The following is a 16870-nucleotide window of genomic DNA, read 5'->3' as shown; positions in this document are numbered from 1 at the left end:
TAAACTCCTTTAACTTTACCATGCCTGGGAAGCACTTTATCTGCCCTTCCATTCTAAATGATAGCTTTGCTGGGTAGAGTAATCTTGGATGTAGGTCCTTCTTTTTCATGACTTTGAATACTTCTTGCCATTCCCTTCTTGCCTGCAAGGTTTCTTTTGAAAAATCAGCTGATAGTCTTATGGGAACTCCTTTGTAGGTAACTGTTTCCTTTTCTCTTGCTGCTTTGAAGATTCCTTATCTTTAATGTTGGGTAATGTAATTATGGTGTGCCTTGGTGTGTGCTCCCTTGGGTCCAACTTCTTTGGGACTCTCTGAGCTTCCTGGATCTCCTGGAAGTCTCTTTCCTTGGCCAGAGCTCCTTCATTATTTTTTCAAATAAGTTTTCAATTTCTTACTCATCCCCTTCTCCTTCTGGCCACCCTATGATGAGGATGTTGGATCGTTTAAAGTTGTCCCAGAGGTTCATAAGCCTCTCCTCACTTTTTTGAATTCTTGTTTCTTCATTCTCTTCTGGTTGAATGTTTATCTCTTCCTTCTGCTCCCAATTGCTGATTTGAGTCCCAGTTTCCCTCCCTTCGCTGTCGTTCCTTGTAAATTTTTCTTTGTTTCACTTTGCATGGCCTTCACTTTTTTGTCCATTTTGCAACCATACTCAACCAATTCAGTGAGCATCCTGATTACCAGTGTTTTGAACTCTGCATCTGATAGGTTGGCTCTGTTCATCACTTAGTTCTATTTTTGGAGCTTTGATCTGTTCTTTCATTTGGGCCATATTTCTTTGTCTCAGCATGCCTGTTACATTGGAAGGGGCAGAGCCTTAGGTATTTGCCAGCGCAGGGCAACCCAGGTCCCTGTGTTGTGATGCTGTATGTGGGGGAGGGGCCGAGAGGGGACAATGCCACTTGCTTTGCTCTCAGCTGGCTTTCAGTCACTTCCCCCTCTACCCACAAACAAATTGGGCCATTCTGGTGCTGATTCGCGGGTGGGTGGGTTTATGTTCATTCTAGGACCCTAAGGGTCTCTCAAACAAACTATCCTGTGAGGCTGGGAGTGTCTCCCACCAGCACAACCCCTACAGATTTTTACAGCCAGGGGTTTTGAGGCTTTCTTTTCCCGCGCTAGAACCTTGGGTTGCGTGGTCTGTCTTGCTCCCCAGCTTTCCTCCTGGTTTATCAGCACACAAATGTGGGACTGCCCGGACTGCCAGCTGCCACCTCACCTGTCCTCCAGCTGCCACCTTGCCGTACATCCTCTCCACCTAGCTGCTCATCTCCTCCCCTCCTACTGGTCTGGATGAATGTTTCTTCTTTAGATTCTTGATTGTCTGACTTCCATACAGTTCGATTTTCTGGCAGTTCTGGTTATTTTTTGTTTCTAAATTTATTGTTGTCCTTTTGGTTGTGCGAGGAGGCAAAGTATATCTACCTACCCCTATCCTGGCGGGAAGTCTGTTTTTTTTTTAAAGATTTTATTTATTTAATTTTAGAGAGAGGGGAAGGGAAGGAGAAAGAGAAGAAGAGAAACATCAATGTGTGGTTGCCTCTCACATGCCCCTAACTGGGCACCTGGCCCCGTAACCCAGGAATGTGCTCTGACTGCAAATTGAACTGGCAACTTGTTGGTTCACAGGCTGGCATTCAATTCACTGAGCCGTACCAGCAAGGGCAAGTGTACCAATTTAAACATAACGGAAACCAAAGGATGAGATCTGAGGTACTTGGTGGAAGCATGCTATTTTTATATATATATTTTTCTTATTTCAGTATCACTCTTCCTTAGTCCTCCTAGTGGACTGGTAGTTCCAACAATTAGATAATATAACATTCCTTCTTGCTTTTGAAAAATGGGATTTATCTAATTTGTTAGGAAATTAAAAAAATTATTTTATGTGTTGAAACCAAAAGGGAGGACAAAGAGAAGATAAGAAAAGGAACAAAAGGATTTTGATACTGAGACTATTCTGAGTAAATTTAATGCTTATCTTCTACCTGAATTTGGAAAGAGACCTAAATTAGCTGAAGCATGGTAATAGCTGTAGATTAGAAAGAAAACCAGAACATTTGATTAACTTTACTTTTATGTGTAAAATATTTAAAAAATAGATATAATGATTTAATAGGTATACTGACTATATTTTTATAATCTGTGCTATATATATTTCAATTTGATAGTGATACATTATATATCTTTTATGTAACATTTATATAAACATTAAAACTATTTTATTCATTTATATTCAAATGTCTTTTTTAATCCTCACCTGAGGATATATTTATTGATATATATATATATTTTTTTAGAGAGAGAGAGAAGGAAACATCAGTGTGAGAGGGAAACATCAGTTGGTTGCCTCCCATCTGTGCCCCAACCAGAGATCAAACCCACAACCTAGGCATGTGCTCTGATTGGGGATCGAACTCACAACCTTTTGGTGCACAGACAACACTCCACCAACTGAGCCACGTGGCCAGGGATCAAATCTTTTTAATAATTAAGTTTTGTTTTTCTGGAAAAGTGCAAGTATAATGCTCTCGTCCTGTAAAGTGATTGGGTGGAAACCAAAATATATTCTTAAGCTTTCTCTGAACACTGAAATCCTTAGTACCTTATTGATAAAATTGTATGTGTCCTGCTTCTTTTTCTTGGCTGTCAAGTTAATTTCAAGTTCAGTTCTTTTATTTTTTTCCATTTTTTAAAATGATTACAGTATCAGTTCAGTGGTTTTTGGTATATTCATAAAGTTCTACAGTCATCACTACTGTCTAATTCCAGAACTTTTTCATCACCTCAAAAAAAACCCCCATACTTGCCCTGACAAGTGTGGCTTGGTTGGGCAAAGCGAAATGTGGCCAGTTCAGTTCCCAGTCAGGGCACATGCTTGGGTTGCAGGTTCAGTCCCTGGTGGTGGCATTTGTGAGAGGTGGCTGATCTGTTTCTTTTTTGCGTCGGTGTTTCTCTCCCTCTCTTTCTCCCTCCCTTCCCTTCTCTCTAAAAATAAATAAAGTCTTTAAAAAAATTTATTTTTTAGAGAGAGCGAAAGGGAGGGAGAAAAACATCGATGTGCAAGAGAAATATCAACTGTTTGTCTCTTGCACACCCCTAACTGGGGCTCTGGCCCTGCAAGCTAGGCGTGTGCCCTGACTGGCAATCGAACCAGCAACTTTTTAGATTTCACACTGGTGCTCAATTTACTGAGCCACACCAGCCAGGGCATTTTTTTTTAATTCTACCCTAGTGGGCATGAAGTGGTAGCTTATTGTGGTTTTGATTTGCGTGTCCCTAATGACTAATGATGCTGAGCATTATTTCATGTGCTTATGGCCTCTAGTGCACCTACTTTGGAGAAATAATCTTATTCAGATCCTCTGCCCATTTTTTAGTTGTTTTATCTTTTTTATTTATTTACTTTTTATTTTTAGAGTGAGAGGAAGGGAGGGAGAAAGAACGGGAGAGAAACATCTATTGGCTGTCTTCCACATGTGCCCTGACTGGGCATGTGCCCTGGCCAGGAATCCAGCTGGAGACCTTTTGGTTTGCGGGATGACACCCAGCCAACTGAGCCACACCTGTTGGGATTGGTTTATCTTTTTATTGTTCAGTTATAAGAGTTCTTTACTGTAGATATCAGTCCTTTATAAGATACAAGATTTAAAAATACTGTCTCCTAGTCTGTGGGTTGTCTTTTTACTTTCTTGGTGGTATTCTTTGAAGCACAGAAGTTTTTATTTTAATTTTTTTTACAACAGATTGAAGATCCATGAGGTTGAAATTCGGGGGAAGGAGAAATTTGGCTAGAAAATTCATGCTTGTTTTAATAGCCATGTAATTAGGATCTATATGCAGAAGACATTTTCTGAAATAGTCTAAAATAATCTATATTTCATTATATGGTAGTGTCACTAGGACAAAGTCTTGCCACAGAATGTTCTCTGCATCTGCAATTAATTAAGCAAAGGGACAAATTGTATTGAAAGATCTGTTGAAAGGATATCAACACCATTACTTTTCTAACACAAAATGCTTTTCCCATAATGCATGTGACTACTCTTTTTTCCCTCTGTAGTTCTTGAATTGCAAATAAATTCTTAAAAGAGGGAGAGTCCTTACCACAGAATTTTAGTTAACTCTGAAATGTGTCTCAGGTCCCTTAAAGACCATCTTCCTTCATTAACAGTTCTCTGAGATTTCACTGTGTGTTTCATTCTTTCTACCTAAGGCTTTGTTGTAAATTGAATAGAAATTCTTAGATAGATGTAACACATCTTTCTTTCTTCCTCCCTCTCTTCTTTCTCAACTATCCCTCTATCCCTCTGTTCCTGTCTCCTTCCCAGCCAAAATATCAAAAGACCTCAACATTTCTGGTTGAAGTGGAGATAGGGAACTTGAGGCACCATTGGCACTCTTTCTCATCCCTTACCTACTCAAAGCCAGCAAAGCACATATAAGCTCAGGACAGCTCTGGGGCTCCCACTTGCCTACACAGCCGTGGCGGTCCTCACCTCTGCACAGTGCATGGAACACTGCCTGATGCTCTCTAATCACTCCAACAATGAATTAAATCTAGACCTGCTGGCTGAGAATTCTGGAGTTTGAATCTGGTTGAACTGTTTTGGGCTAGCTGATGAGGAAATAGTAATTCAAGTGGGAATAAAGTTTTACCTTTAATGGTGTGATGAAAAGTGTTGGGCAGACATGGGTTCAAATTCTGATTTTGATTAAGAGCTGTGGTGGGACTTGGTCAAATCATTTGTCGTAGCCTCAGGGTTTTTCTCTTAAAATAGGGATAATAATACTTTATTAGATTGCTAGGAGGAAAACATTTTTAATTGTGATGAAATCCAATTTTGTTCATTTTGTTGTTGTTGCTTGTGCTTTTGGTGTCATGAATATTTACTCCTATATTGTCTTCTAAGAGTTTATAGTTTTAGTTCTGACATTACGTTTGTGATTCGTTTTGAGTTAATTTTTGTGTATTGTGTGAAGATGGGATCCATCTTTATTCTTTTGAATGCAAATGTCCAGATATCCTAGCACCATCTGTTAAAAGTTTATTCTTTCCCCCATTGAATTATCTTGGCACTCTTGGTGAAAATCAGTAGACTATAAATGTAATGGTTTATTTCTAGACTCTCAATTCTTTTTGACTGGTTTGTATGTCTATACTTAGGTCAGTAAAACACTGTCTTAAATATTGTAGCTTTGTAGGTAGTTTTGCAATTGGGAATTTTGAGTCTTCCTATCTTATTTTTCAATATTGTTTTGGCTTTTTTTTTTTTTTGCGCATTTTGCATTCATATAGAAATGCAAAATGTCCTTTGCATTTCTATATGAATTTTAAAATCAGTTTGTCAATTAAGAAAAAAAGGCTGGGATTTGAATGAATCTGAGTTCATTGACAGACTATTGCTATCTTAATATACAGGGTGTAGGTTTACAGTTTGTACAATATGAAAAATAATGCAATAATAAATACTAATATAAAAATAAACTGTGTTTCATGTACTCACAACTGTAAACCTACTTTTGTCCCACCCTGTATGTCTTGGAACACATTGGACATGAGGTGTCTTTCAATTAACTTATTTCTCTGTATTCTCTTCCATTTGATGCTGTTGTAAATGGAATTGTTTTCTTAATTTCATTTTCCTAGTGTTCATTTCTTATGTATAGAAATACACTAAATTTTTGTATATTAACCTTGTGTTGTACAGCCTTACTGATCCCATTTATTGGTTTTAACAGTTTTTTATAGTGATCTCCTTAGGATTTTCTCAATATAAGATCATGTCATCTGTGAACAGAGATAGTTTTATTTCTTCCATTCCAATCTGGATTGCTTTCATTTATTTTTTCTTGCCTTATTGCTCTGGCTAGCACCTCTAGTACATTGTTGAATAGAGGTGGTGAGAATGAACATCCTTCTTTTGTTCCTGATCAAATTCATTTCTCACATTAAGCTTTAAGAGCAGATTTTTTGTTTGAACAATTCTATGTCCAGCATTTCCTCTTTTGGTGTTATTGTTTTTAAAAGAAGAGGAACTTTTTTCAGGACCAGTTGGATTTCATAGAGAAATTCCCTAAATCATTTGTTCTGTCACTCTTGTGTTGTACATGTATAAGCTTTATTTTGAACAGTCTATGCTTACTATCAGCAGAGAAACATTTACTTCACTCTTCAAGATAATTGTTTATTATCTTGGTCTTGTTCAGCTCAATTTCTTATGCAATAATATTGTAGAATTTATTCATTTACTATATTTTCTATGTAATGTTAGGTGTACTCCTGGAACACTTAATTTAACAAATTATTTTAACTATAGAAGCCAGAGGATCTGAATGATAGATGATGTCTTAATGATAATGACAGTAACTCTTAGAAGCCATTTCACGTTGTATTAATACCACATTGTTTTACTTTCTAAAATGTACCACATGGTGGGCTGTTGATAACAATTGTTGATTGAACCATATTCAATTACTGGAGCCCATCTACTTGAAAACCTAGATATTTTGGTAGTTGAAACTTGTTAAAAATTTAAGAATTTATTTTATTTTAATGTTTTATATAAATTAGTTTCTAAAACCAGCTACCCAATAAAATACTAAGTCCTTGGTGAACTAGGACTTCATATTACTAGGAAAAAGTAATTTATTTTTATCATTATTATTGCTAATAATAGCTCTGATTTTTTTGAGGATTTGATGTGCTAGACATAGTCCTAAATACTTTAATGCACTATATTTACTGATCTTCCAGTGATCATACAAATGTGTGTGTGAGGCATTTTACCCATTTATAGATGAAGAAACTGAGGTTCAGGAAGATTATATTTCTCAGATATGACTCCCATCTAACTTCAAATTCAGTGCTCTTTTCATGGTGCTTTAAAAAGCATACTTCATGGTGTATCCAAATTACTGATATTTACTTGTGAAGTATGTATATATTAAATTGAATTTCATTTCTAACATTTCTTTGTTTTCTGAATAGAAAACCTGTTAAAAGTTATGAAAATATATTTTAAAAAGATAAATTGAGCCCTGGCTAGTGTGGCTCAGTTGGTTGAGTGTTGTCCTGCAAACTGAAGGGTCACCAGTTTGATTCCTGGTCAAGGCACATGCCTGGGTTGAGGGTTTGGTCCCTGGTTAAGGCATGTGCAAGAGGCAAGCGATCACTGTTTCTCTCTCACATCGATGTTTCTCTTCCTCTCTCCCTCTGTTCCCCTCTCTCTAGAATCAATTTTAAAAATTAAAAAAAATTAATTTGAGCATCAGCAGTTTCAGATTAACAACGAGTAATTTAATTAAAATATTTATATTTTTAATTTGGGAAAAGAGAAAAAAAGCCAGAAAATATGAATAACTGATGTTAACATTTTGTTTTTGCCTGTCAACACTACAAAAAGGCATTTATTTTGAGAACAGTAACTCCCTTTTATTTTCATTTATAATTTTAATAGTAGGTATGGAGGGTTTGGCCATTTGGAAATTCAAAAGACTTATTATTCTGCTTTATTTTTTTTTTAAAGGATCAAGTTGCTGGTGAATGTGTTACTGAAAACCAGGACAAAATCCACCCAGGTTTACAGCCACACAGCTCTGGGTCTGAACCTTCCCTGTCTCGGCAGCGACGGCAGAAAAAAAGAGAACAGACTGAGCACAGTGGGGAAAAGAGACAGGTTGGACGAGATCTCTTTGGAATGAGTCATTGTGCTCCTCTTTGGGAAATATACTGTTTACTTCCTAAATATACTTGACGGAGCTCAATTCTGCTTACAATGATTAACAGTTGCCAAAGAGACAAACAAGAAATGCGAGGAATATTTAGAGAAGGGTGATGATGGCAAGATAGTAGTTTTCAAATGTCAGTAAGTTGGAAGCAGAGTAAGGATTTTGTCTTTCCCTGTGAGGATCATTTTGAGAGTTAAAGGAACAGGCTAACGAGTAAATCTCTGATCCTCCCTGTTGTATTGATGAACAGTTTCGCCCTTATTATCTGCATAAAATCATGTCAACGCCTCATTTCTTTCTTTTCTTAAATGACATATTACACCATTTTTTGAAGTAACTTTCATAGGCACCCTGTTATATGCTTCACTTTTGGCAGAGTTTCTTTTCCCAAAAATGCAGTGTTTTGAAGTATCTGAGAGCAAATCTCTATTGAATACATAGAAAATGTGTTGATGGCAACTTTGGAGGTGGGTTTTCATTATCATTTTAAATTGATAATCTCCCCCTTTTTAAAAATCATTTAAGTTCCAGGAGGCTCCACCTCAACTTTTGCCCTCTCTTCCCAATGTTGGAAAAGTGGATGTCACATCAACCCAAAAGGAGGCTGAAAACCAAAGCAGAGTGGTCACTGAGTCTGTGAGCAGTTCGAGGAACAGTGAGATGTCATCATCGAAGGTTTGTGGGGGGTATATTATAGAGTTTTACAAATCTTATAAAGCTGTATCAGTTATAAAATTCTGCATATATTGTGAAATTTTCTATTAAAACATTTCAGCCCTGCTTTTTGCAAACACTGGAAGGGATAGATAGATGTGTGAGTCTTAGCAGAAGTGCTGGATTGAAATGAACAGATTCTAAAGTTTGAGAAATGGTCACTAGTGGTAAACCAAGGAGACCACTAAAGATTCTAAATGGAGGAAATGCGGAATTCCCCAATTGCCCTTCCAAAAATGAATATAGTACTTCCCAGAAATGGGGCTGCCGTGACTGGCCCTAGCTAGAAGCCGTAACCCTGATGGAGACTGGTTTCAAATAGACACTCCTTTAAGGCCTGTGCAAGGCCTTTCCTATTGTGCTGGATGATGTGTCATGCATCATAGGTGTTGTAAGAATAGTGAGTAGAAATGGAAATAACTCTGACTTTCTTTAAAAGGATCGACCATTATCAGCAAGAGAAAGGAGGAGACTAAAGCAGTTGCAGGAAGTGGTGTTCCCCTCAGGTAAAGTTGTCTTTTCTTCATCTGTTGGAGGTTTTACTTGTGGACATAAGCATTGGTTCTGATTGTGAGGTGTTAAGAATTGTCAAGCAATAGTAATACATTTAGGAAACCGATTTGGAAGAAATTTTGAAATTTCTTAGTCAAGCCTTTAAAAACAAATCAGCATAGGTTCTTGGATCTGGAACTTGTATTATCAGTGGAAGAGGATTTTAAAATGTGAGCAAGAGAGCTTTAAGTGGCAGTAACTCCTGGGAGATTTCAGACAGGAAATCGAGTGTTTAATTTGTTTCTGTGTTCAGAGTCCGCTGGTAAAAGAAGTGCTGTCTTCTCAGGAATAGGGAGAGGAAGCTGGGAGAATGGTGGTGTCTAGGGCCCAATGCTGTGATCATTACTATTACTATTTTTTTAAAGGTTTTATTTATTTATTTTTAGACAAAGGGAAAGGGAGGGAGAAAAAGAAGGAAAGAAGCATCAATGTGTGGTTGCCTTTTGTGCACCCCTACTGGGGACCTGGCCCACAACCGAAGCATGTGCCCTGACTGAGAATCAAACTAGCGACCCTTTGGTTCGCAGGCCGGCGCTCAGTCCACTCAGCCACAACAGCCAGGGCTCCTATTACTATTATCTAAAGACAGTACTAGCAGTTTCCATTTATTGAATCTATCTATGTCTGATGCACTATGGTAAGCATTTCAAGGACATTATCTCATGTTATATTTACAGTTTAACTGTCAGAGACAGGCAGCATTATTCCCATTTTGCAGCTGAAGAACTGAGACCCCGAGTGTTTAAGTATCTTGCTCAAGCTCACGGAGCTGGTAGACCTAGAGCCCAGCTTTGCACTGAAGTGTCAGGATACCAGAGTAATGATGATATGCTGAGTTACTTCTAGGCTGGCCCTTGTTTCTGTAACTTCCCTCCCCAGTGCAAAGCTCTCTTCTATTGAGTCCAGCCCACCACAAACAACTGCTGGCGTGGTCACTTTTTCAGGCCCTACAGTGAGGAGAGCTTCTCCTAGTGCAGCGGGGCCAGGGAAGCCACAAGAGGAAAGCCAGTCCACCCCTGCTCGATGGCTCTCTCCTGACCGAAGCTTTGCTCAGGTACATCACTTAGTTCTAAGGGAAAAAGGCGGACGTGTCTACATCTGGCAAGTCTAATACTGTAAACTTTATAAATGCCAGCTCCATTTATTTCTGGGATGGTTCTGGCTTAAGTTACACCTTTTCACTTTTGAGAAGGGAAAGAACTGGTCAGTAATTAAAAGGATTATTTATGTTTGCTTCATTAAGAGAATGACTTTGGGGGGCACTTTTGTAAACAATTAGTAGCGTAGTTAAATATCTTTCTTAGGTAGTCTTTAAAACAAGACTTCCAAAGGACTTCCACTAGGCAACACATTGCTTATTCTTCTGTGTTGCCAATATACCCACCTACCTGGCCAAATTTTACTCTTACTTGGTTATGTTCTGTTTGTCACAAAGGCCTTACCTTCTCACCCAGGGATTGATGTAGGGGTACCATTTGGTGGCTAAATGGGTTAATTGCAAGGTTTCCAACCATGCTCACTTTTCTGTATAATAATATCCTGGAGATAATTATTGATTTCTCTGGATTGTAGTTTCTGACATTTCTAGGAGAATATTGTTATTTTTTAAAAATAGAAACTTCCTGTCCTTGAAAGAAATGAAGATTTATTTCTTTAACAATATTCTATGATGTAGTTGTTGGACTAATTGAAGCAATCCTCTTCATTTTCCAAAGTTGTAAGGTTTGTGTATAATTATATCAAGTAATCCTGTAAAGTATTTTAACAAAGAGTCTCACATATGAACAAATAGAGGTTGCTTATATTTAGGTGGCATTCTGTCTAGTTTAAAATGCCAATATTTCTTATGGTACCAGACATCTGCTTAGGCGTTCGAACACCAGAATTGTTTGTCCACTTTTCTGCAGAAGGAAAATTTCTTAATAGTTGAGACTTTACAGGGCCCTTGTAAAACTTCACCTTGATGTTCCTTAGGTTTCATTTGTGAACTTCATGGGTGAACTGGGATATCATTGGGTAAAGTAACTTCAATTTTTATATCCATTAGTTTCTCCTGTTAAACTGTACTTAAGTACACATTGTAGCCAGACATTGTATCTAAGACTTTTTCATGTATTGCATTCTGGTTGTGTTGTCATTGTGAATTTTGTTCTTCCAAATATTACTAGAGAAGAAAACTCACCCATTGTTTCTCTGAAGAGGAGTTAAGTTCTTCTACAAGTTCAACTGATAAATCAGATGGGGATTCCAGAGAAGGGTAAATCCTGTTTTTCTGTTTCCCTTCATAAACTGTTTCTGTTTGAAATAATCCTAAATGTATGTTTCCTAAATGTATGTATTCAGACTTGCAGTAATGTCATCAGTAACATTATAAATAGTCTTTGATATATGCTAGTGCTAAAAATTTCTCTTCTAATGAACACATCTGATTCTAGAACTTTTATGACAGTCTTTCTTACATCTTTGGGATTATAATTTTCCTCAGAATTGGAAGAATTTTTGGTCATTAGTTCTTCAAATATTTTTTTGGACCTCCCCTGCCTTCTTGAGGATTCTAATTACATATATATTAGTTATTTAAAGTTGTACCACAGCTCAGCAGTGGTATTAATTTTTTAGACTTTGATTTTTCATAGGTTCTATTTCTATATCTTTGAGTTTACTGATCTTTTCTTCTCTGGTATTTAACCTGTTAATGCCATCCAATGTGTTTAACACATTATACTTTTCATTTCTAAAAGTTCAATTTGGGCCTCTTTTATATCTTCCATGCCTCTCATTAACACTTAATGCTTTTTTCTACTTTGGACATATGGAATATATTTATAATAACTTTATAATTATTTATAATAGCTTTAATATCTCCATCTACTGATTCTATTGTGTTACTTCTGGGTCTCTTTCTATTATTTACTTTTTTTTCTCTTCACGAATGTGTGCTGTTTTCCTACTTCTTTTCATGTTTGGTGTTTTTTACTGGGTTCCAGATATTGTCAGTTTTCTCTTATTAGGAGGTGGGTTTGGGTTTTTTTATCCTCATCTGAGGACATTTTTTTTTCCCATTGCTTTTAGAGAGAGAGAAAGTGAGAGAGAAAAACATCGATTGGTTGCCTCCTATACATGCCCAGACTGGGGTTTGTAGGCGCCCAGACTGGGAATTGGACCCGCAGCCTAGGTATGTGCCCTGACTGGGAATCGAGCTCGCAACCCTTTGGTTATGGGATGATGCTCCAACCAACTGAGCCACATCAGCCAGGGCGGTATTTTTATATTTTTAAAAATATTCTTGAGCTTTGTAATTAATGTAATATAATTAATTTACTTAGAAATAGTTGGGCAGAATTTATGCACAGAATTTGGGGCTTCCTCTTTCTGGCTCTACCCTTTCCAAGGTTCCTTGCTCATTTTCTAGTGGCAGTGGTTGTCTTGAACTGTGTCCTTTGGGTGTTCAGGCCAGAAAGACTGTGTGTTTTCTGTTGTGCTTTAGTACTTATGGCCTTCCTTTAGGGTAAAAGGTGTTGACTTCCCTCCAGAATCTGCTTGCAGATTTTGTACACTCCCCAGTGCCTTCACATAGTTGATTTTTGTGTTATGTTCAGTGTTTATCTTTGTTTCTTGTGGAAGGGTCTGTCTGTAGGAGTTTAGTTGGCCATTTGGAAGCAGAGCTTCTTGGAGGTCATTTGGTCATTTGGCATCCAATTTTTTCATGAAGCCAATTAAATAACAAGGGGATTTTTTTTTTAATTTTTTTTATTCCAGGAAAGGCCATTCAAGTGAAATGAGTGACTTGGTACAATTGATGACTCAGACCCTAAAACTGGACTCTAAAGAGAGCTGTGAGGATCTCCCAGTACCAGACCCAGTGTCAGAATTTAAACTTCATCGGAAGTATCGGGACACACTGATACTTCATGGGAAAGTTGCAGAACAGGCAGAGGAACTCCATTTTAAAGAGCTACCTTTAGGTGATCAGTTTATTCTTTTATAGCAAACAGGAGAGCATGGGTTTATTGGAGAAATGTGTCAAAGCAAGGAGCAGCTAATGCTTGCAAATTTTTTTATCTTTTATTAAATTTTGGTATTTCCATAAAATGTGTATCTTATTTTATGTAACAATTGTGTTCCTGAAAAGTTGCAATGAAAATTGATTTTTAAAAGTAAACATGTTTGGAATTTTTCACATGGATTTTCTTTAAATTAGACAGTTGTGTTTTTTAGGTTTAGGAGGTGGTAATAAGACATAAAGTATAAATTCATATATAGCCATACCTTGTTTTATTGTGCTTCACTTTATTACAATTTGTGGATATTGTGTTATTTATAAATTGAAGGCTTGTGGGAACCCTGTGTTGAGCAAGTCTATTGGTGCCATTTTTTCAAAGGGTTCAGATGATGGTTAGCATTTTTTAGCAATAAAGTATTTTTAATTAAGGTATATACATTGTTTTTAAAAACATAATGCTATTGCATACTTTATTGACCACAGTATAGTGTGACCGTAATTTTTATATGCCCTGGGAAACCCAAAAATTCATGTGACTCATTTATTGTGGTGGTCTGGAACCAAATCTGCAATATCTCTGAGGTATGCTTGCATGAATTTTAGTCATTAAAATTACGTGAAGTCATTAAACTAAACTCTTGTCAAAGTTAAAAGGATCTTAACATGACAAGATTTTTTTTAAGAAAAACGTTGTATTCTTCTTGCTGCAGTGCTGAAAGAATTAATGTTTTCCTGTCTTTGTTATTACTTTTTAGCTATCATGCCAGGTTCTGAAAAGATCAGAAGAATAGTTGAAGTCTTGAGAGCTGATGTAGTCCAGGGCCTGGGGATTCAGCTTTTAGAACAGGTGTATGATCTTTTGGAAGAGGAGGATGAGCTGGAGAGAGAGGTGAGTGCCCTATTAGCTTTGTCAGTGGCTTATGCTGTAGAATTTTTTTCACAGCCTTTTGAAATATAATTAACATAGTCAACATTTTACCTATTTAAAATTTGCAATTTGAAAAATATTTAAAATGATGTATGGTGCAAAATAAAATAAAATGTACAATTCATTGGTTTTTAGTATATTCCAAGTTGTACCACTGTCACTACAACCAATGTTAGAACATTTAATTACTCCCAAAAGAAACCTTGTACCCATTGGCAGTCACTCCCTTCTACCCCTAAAGCCCTCCACCCCTAAGCAACCACTAATATTTCTGTCTCTGTAGATTTGCCTGTTCTGGATATTTCACTTGAATGGAATCATGCAAAATATGTGGTCTTTTGTGAATCGCTTCTGGCATAATACATAATCCATGTATCACATACTTACGTCTTTCCTTTATATAGCCAAAAATAGTCCATTGTATGGCTATACCATATTTTGTTTATCTGTTCATAAGCTTATGGATATTTAGATTATTTCTAGTTTGTGGCTATTATGAATAATGCTGCTTTGAACATTCATGTATAAGTTTTTGTGTGGACATATATTTTCGTTGTCCTTGGGTGTGTACCTGGGAGTGGAAATTGCTGAATCATATGGAAAGTCTGTATTTAACATTTCGAAGAAGCGTCAGGCTGTTTTCCAAAGTGACTTTACCATTTTACATTCCCACTAGTAATATGTGAGGGCTCTAATCCCTCTTAACACTTGTTATCATTTTGATTATCTCCATCCTAATGGGTGAGGAGTGGTTTCTCATTATGGTTTTGATTTGCTTCTCCCTAATGGGTAATGAACATGGAGACTCTTTTATGTGTCTATTGGCCATTGTATATCTTTTTTGGAGAGTTGTCTATTTTTATCTTCTAAATGTTTTAAAATTGTTATTTATATTTTCATTGTTGAGTTGTAAGTGTTCTTTATCTATTCTGGATACAAGTATTTTTTATGCAGAAACACAATTTGTGAATTTTTTTACCATTCTGTGGTTGATTTTTCACTCTCTTTTTTAAAATTATATTTTATTTTCCATGCTACTATAGTTGTCCCAATTTTTTCTCCTTTGACCCATCGAGCCCCGCAAACTCCTTCACACAATCCACAAGCTATTGTCTGTGCCCATGTGTCATGTATATATATCCTTTGGCTACTTTATTTCCTATGCTGAACTTTACATCCCCATCACTGTTCTATAACTCCTAATACGTACTTCTTAATCCCTTCACATTTACACCCATCACCCCATCCTCCCTCCTGTCTGGGAACCATCAAAACATTCTCGGTATCTATGATTGTGTTTCTCTTCAGCTTGTTGGTTTATTTTGTCTTTTAGATTCAATTGTTGATAGGTATGTATTTATTACCATTTTATTGTTCATATTTCAGATCTTCTAAAGAAGGCCCTTTAACATTTCATATAATACTTGTTTGGTGGCAGTGAACTCCATTGGCTTTTTCTTGTCAGGGAAGCTCTTTATCTGTCCTTTAATTCTAAATGATAGCTTAGCTGGGTAGAGTAATCTTGTTTGTAAGTCCTTCCTTTTCATCACTTGGAGTATTTCTTGCCACTCCCTTCTGGCCTGAAAAGTGTCTTTTGAGCAATCTTCTGACAGTCTTACGGGAGCTTCCCTGTAGGTACCTAAGTACTTTTTTCCTGCTGCTTTTAAGAGTCTCTCCTTTAACCTTTGGCATTTTAATTATGGGTCTTGGTGTGGGCCCCTTTGGGTTCATCTTGTTTGGGACTCTCTGCACTTCCTGGACTTATATGTCTATTTCTTTCACCAAGTTAGGGAAGTTGTCTACCATTATTTTTTCAAATAGGTTTCCAATATCTTGCCCTCTCTCTTTTCCTTCCAGCATCCCCATGATGTGAATGTTGGTACACTTGAAGTTGTCCCAGAGGCTCCTTACACTATTGTCATTTTTTGGTTTCTTTTTTCTTCTTGCTGTTTTAATTAATTGTTTTTTGCTTCCTTATATTCCAAATCATTGATTTGATTCTCAGCTTCATCCACTCTATTGTGTATGCCCTGTAAATTGTTCTTTATTGGGATTAGTTTATTCTTCATTTCTGACTGGATCTTTTTTATGCTGTTGAGGTTCTTCCTATGTTCCTTGAGCATCCTTATAAGCAGTGGTTTGAATTCTGCATCTACTAGATTGCTTGTCTCCATTCTGTTCAGTTCTTTTTCTGGAGTTTTGCTCTATTCTTTCATGTGGCCCATGTTTCTTTTTCTCTTAATTTTGACAGCCTCCCTGTTTTTGTTTCCTATGTATTAGGTAGAGCTGCTATGTCTCCCAGGCTTGGTAGAGCAGCCTAATGTAGTAGGTGTCCAGTAGGGTCCACTGACACAGCCTCCCTTATTACCCAAGCTGGCTCCTCAACGTTTGCCCACTGTGTGGGCTGTATACAACTTCACCCTTAATTGCTGTTGGCATGTCCAAAGTCATCCACTGCCTGTGTTCTCTCCGGGGTCACATAGCATAAACTACAAAGTATCTGCAGATGGCTGCTACTTGTGCTAGGCTTGGAGGTGCTCAGGCAAGGTTAACCTGTGAACCAAGGTGAGCTGCTGCTAGTGCTGGGGCTAGGGCAACCTAATGAGAGGTATGGGGCTTGCTGAAGCCAGATGCTGTTTGAGAGAATTTAGGAAAATCTGAAGCATGAGCCAAGACAAACCATTTGTATGGAAAAGCCACTGGAAACAGCTTGGGTGGGCCAGAAAACTGGGTGGGACAGGGCCTCAGGGAATCACCAGGGTGGGGCAGACAGTGTGAGCCAGGGTGATGGAGTCTCAGATATGGAGCCTATCTGCCAGCTTTTTGGCTCTGTACGGGGAGGGTTCAGAAGAGGAACAGTGATCTTGAGCAGCACTTCTATCTGGGAGAAAAAGCTCCCCCCGCTACCCCCTGGCTCTCACTCTGATGTCGGACAATTCGG

General features: G+C 37.5%; 1 protein-coding gene across 2 annotated transcripts in view; it reads left to right on the top strand.

The window, feature by feature from the left end:
- NEK4 (NIMA related kinase 4) overlaps positions 1–16870 on the top strand; it is a 57866-nt gene that overhangs the window by 14313 nt on the left and 26683 nt on the right. The window contains exons 8-14 of one of the 2 annotated variants that reach the window (XM_054595054.1): positions 7531–7680; positions 8258–8407; positions 8886–8952; positions 9943–10052; positions 11167–11255; positions 12758–12963; positions 13757–13890. In XM_054595054.1, coding sequence (XP_054451029.1) covers positions 7531–7680; positions 8258–8407; positions 8886–8952; positions 9943–10052; positions 11167–11255; positions 12758–12963; positions 13757–13890 — 906 coding nt within the window. Of the gene's footprint in view, positions 1–7530; positions 7714–8257; positions 8408–8885; positions 8953–9942; positions 10053–11166; positions 11256–12757; positions 12964–13756; positions 13891–16870 lie in introns of both variants that reach the window. The other variant, XM_054595055.1, reaches the window with a different exon arrangement.

This window comes from Pteronotus mesoamericanus, unplaced genomic scaffold (genome assembly GCF_021234165.1).
Source record: "Pteronotus mesoamericanus isolate MK-2021 breed Mesoamerican mustached bat unplaced genomic scaffold, CSHL_Meso_final scaffold_54, whole genome shotgun sequence".
NCBI classification, from domain to species: Eukaryota; Metazoa; Chordata; class Mammalia; order Chiroptera; family Mormoopidae; genus Pteronotus; species Pteronotus mesoamericanus.
This window is presented reverse-complemented; position numbering and strand designations above follow the sequence as displayed.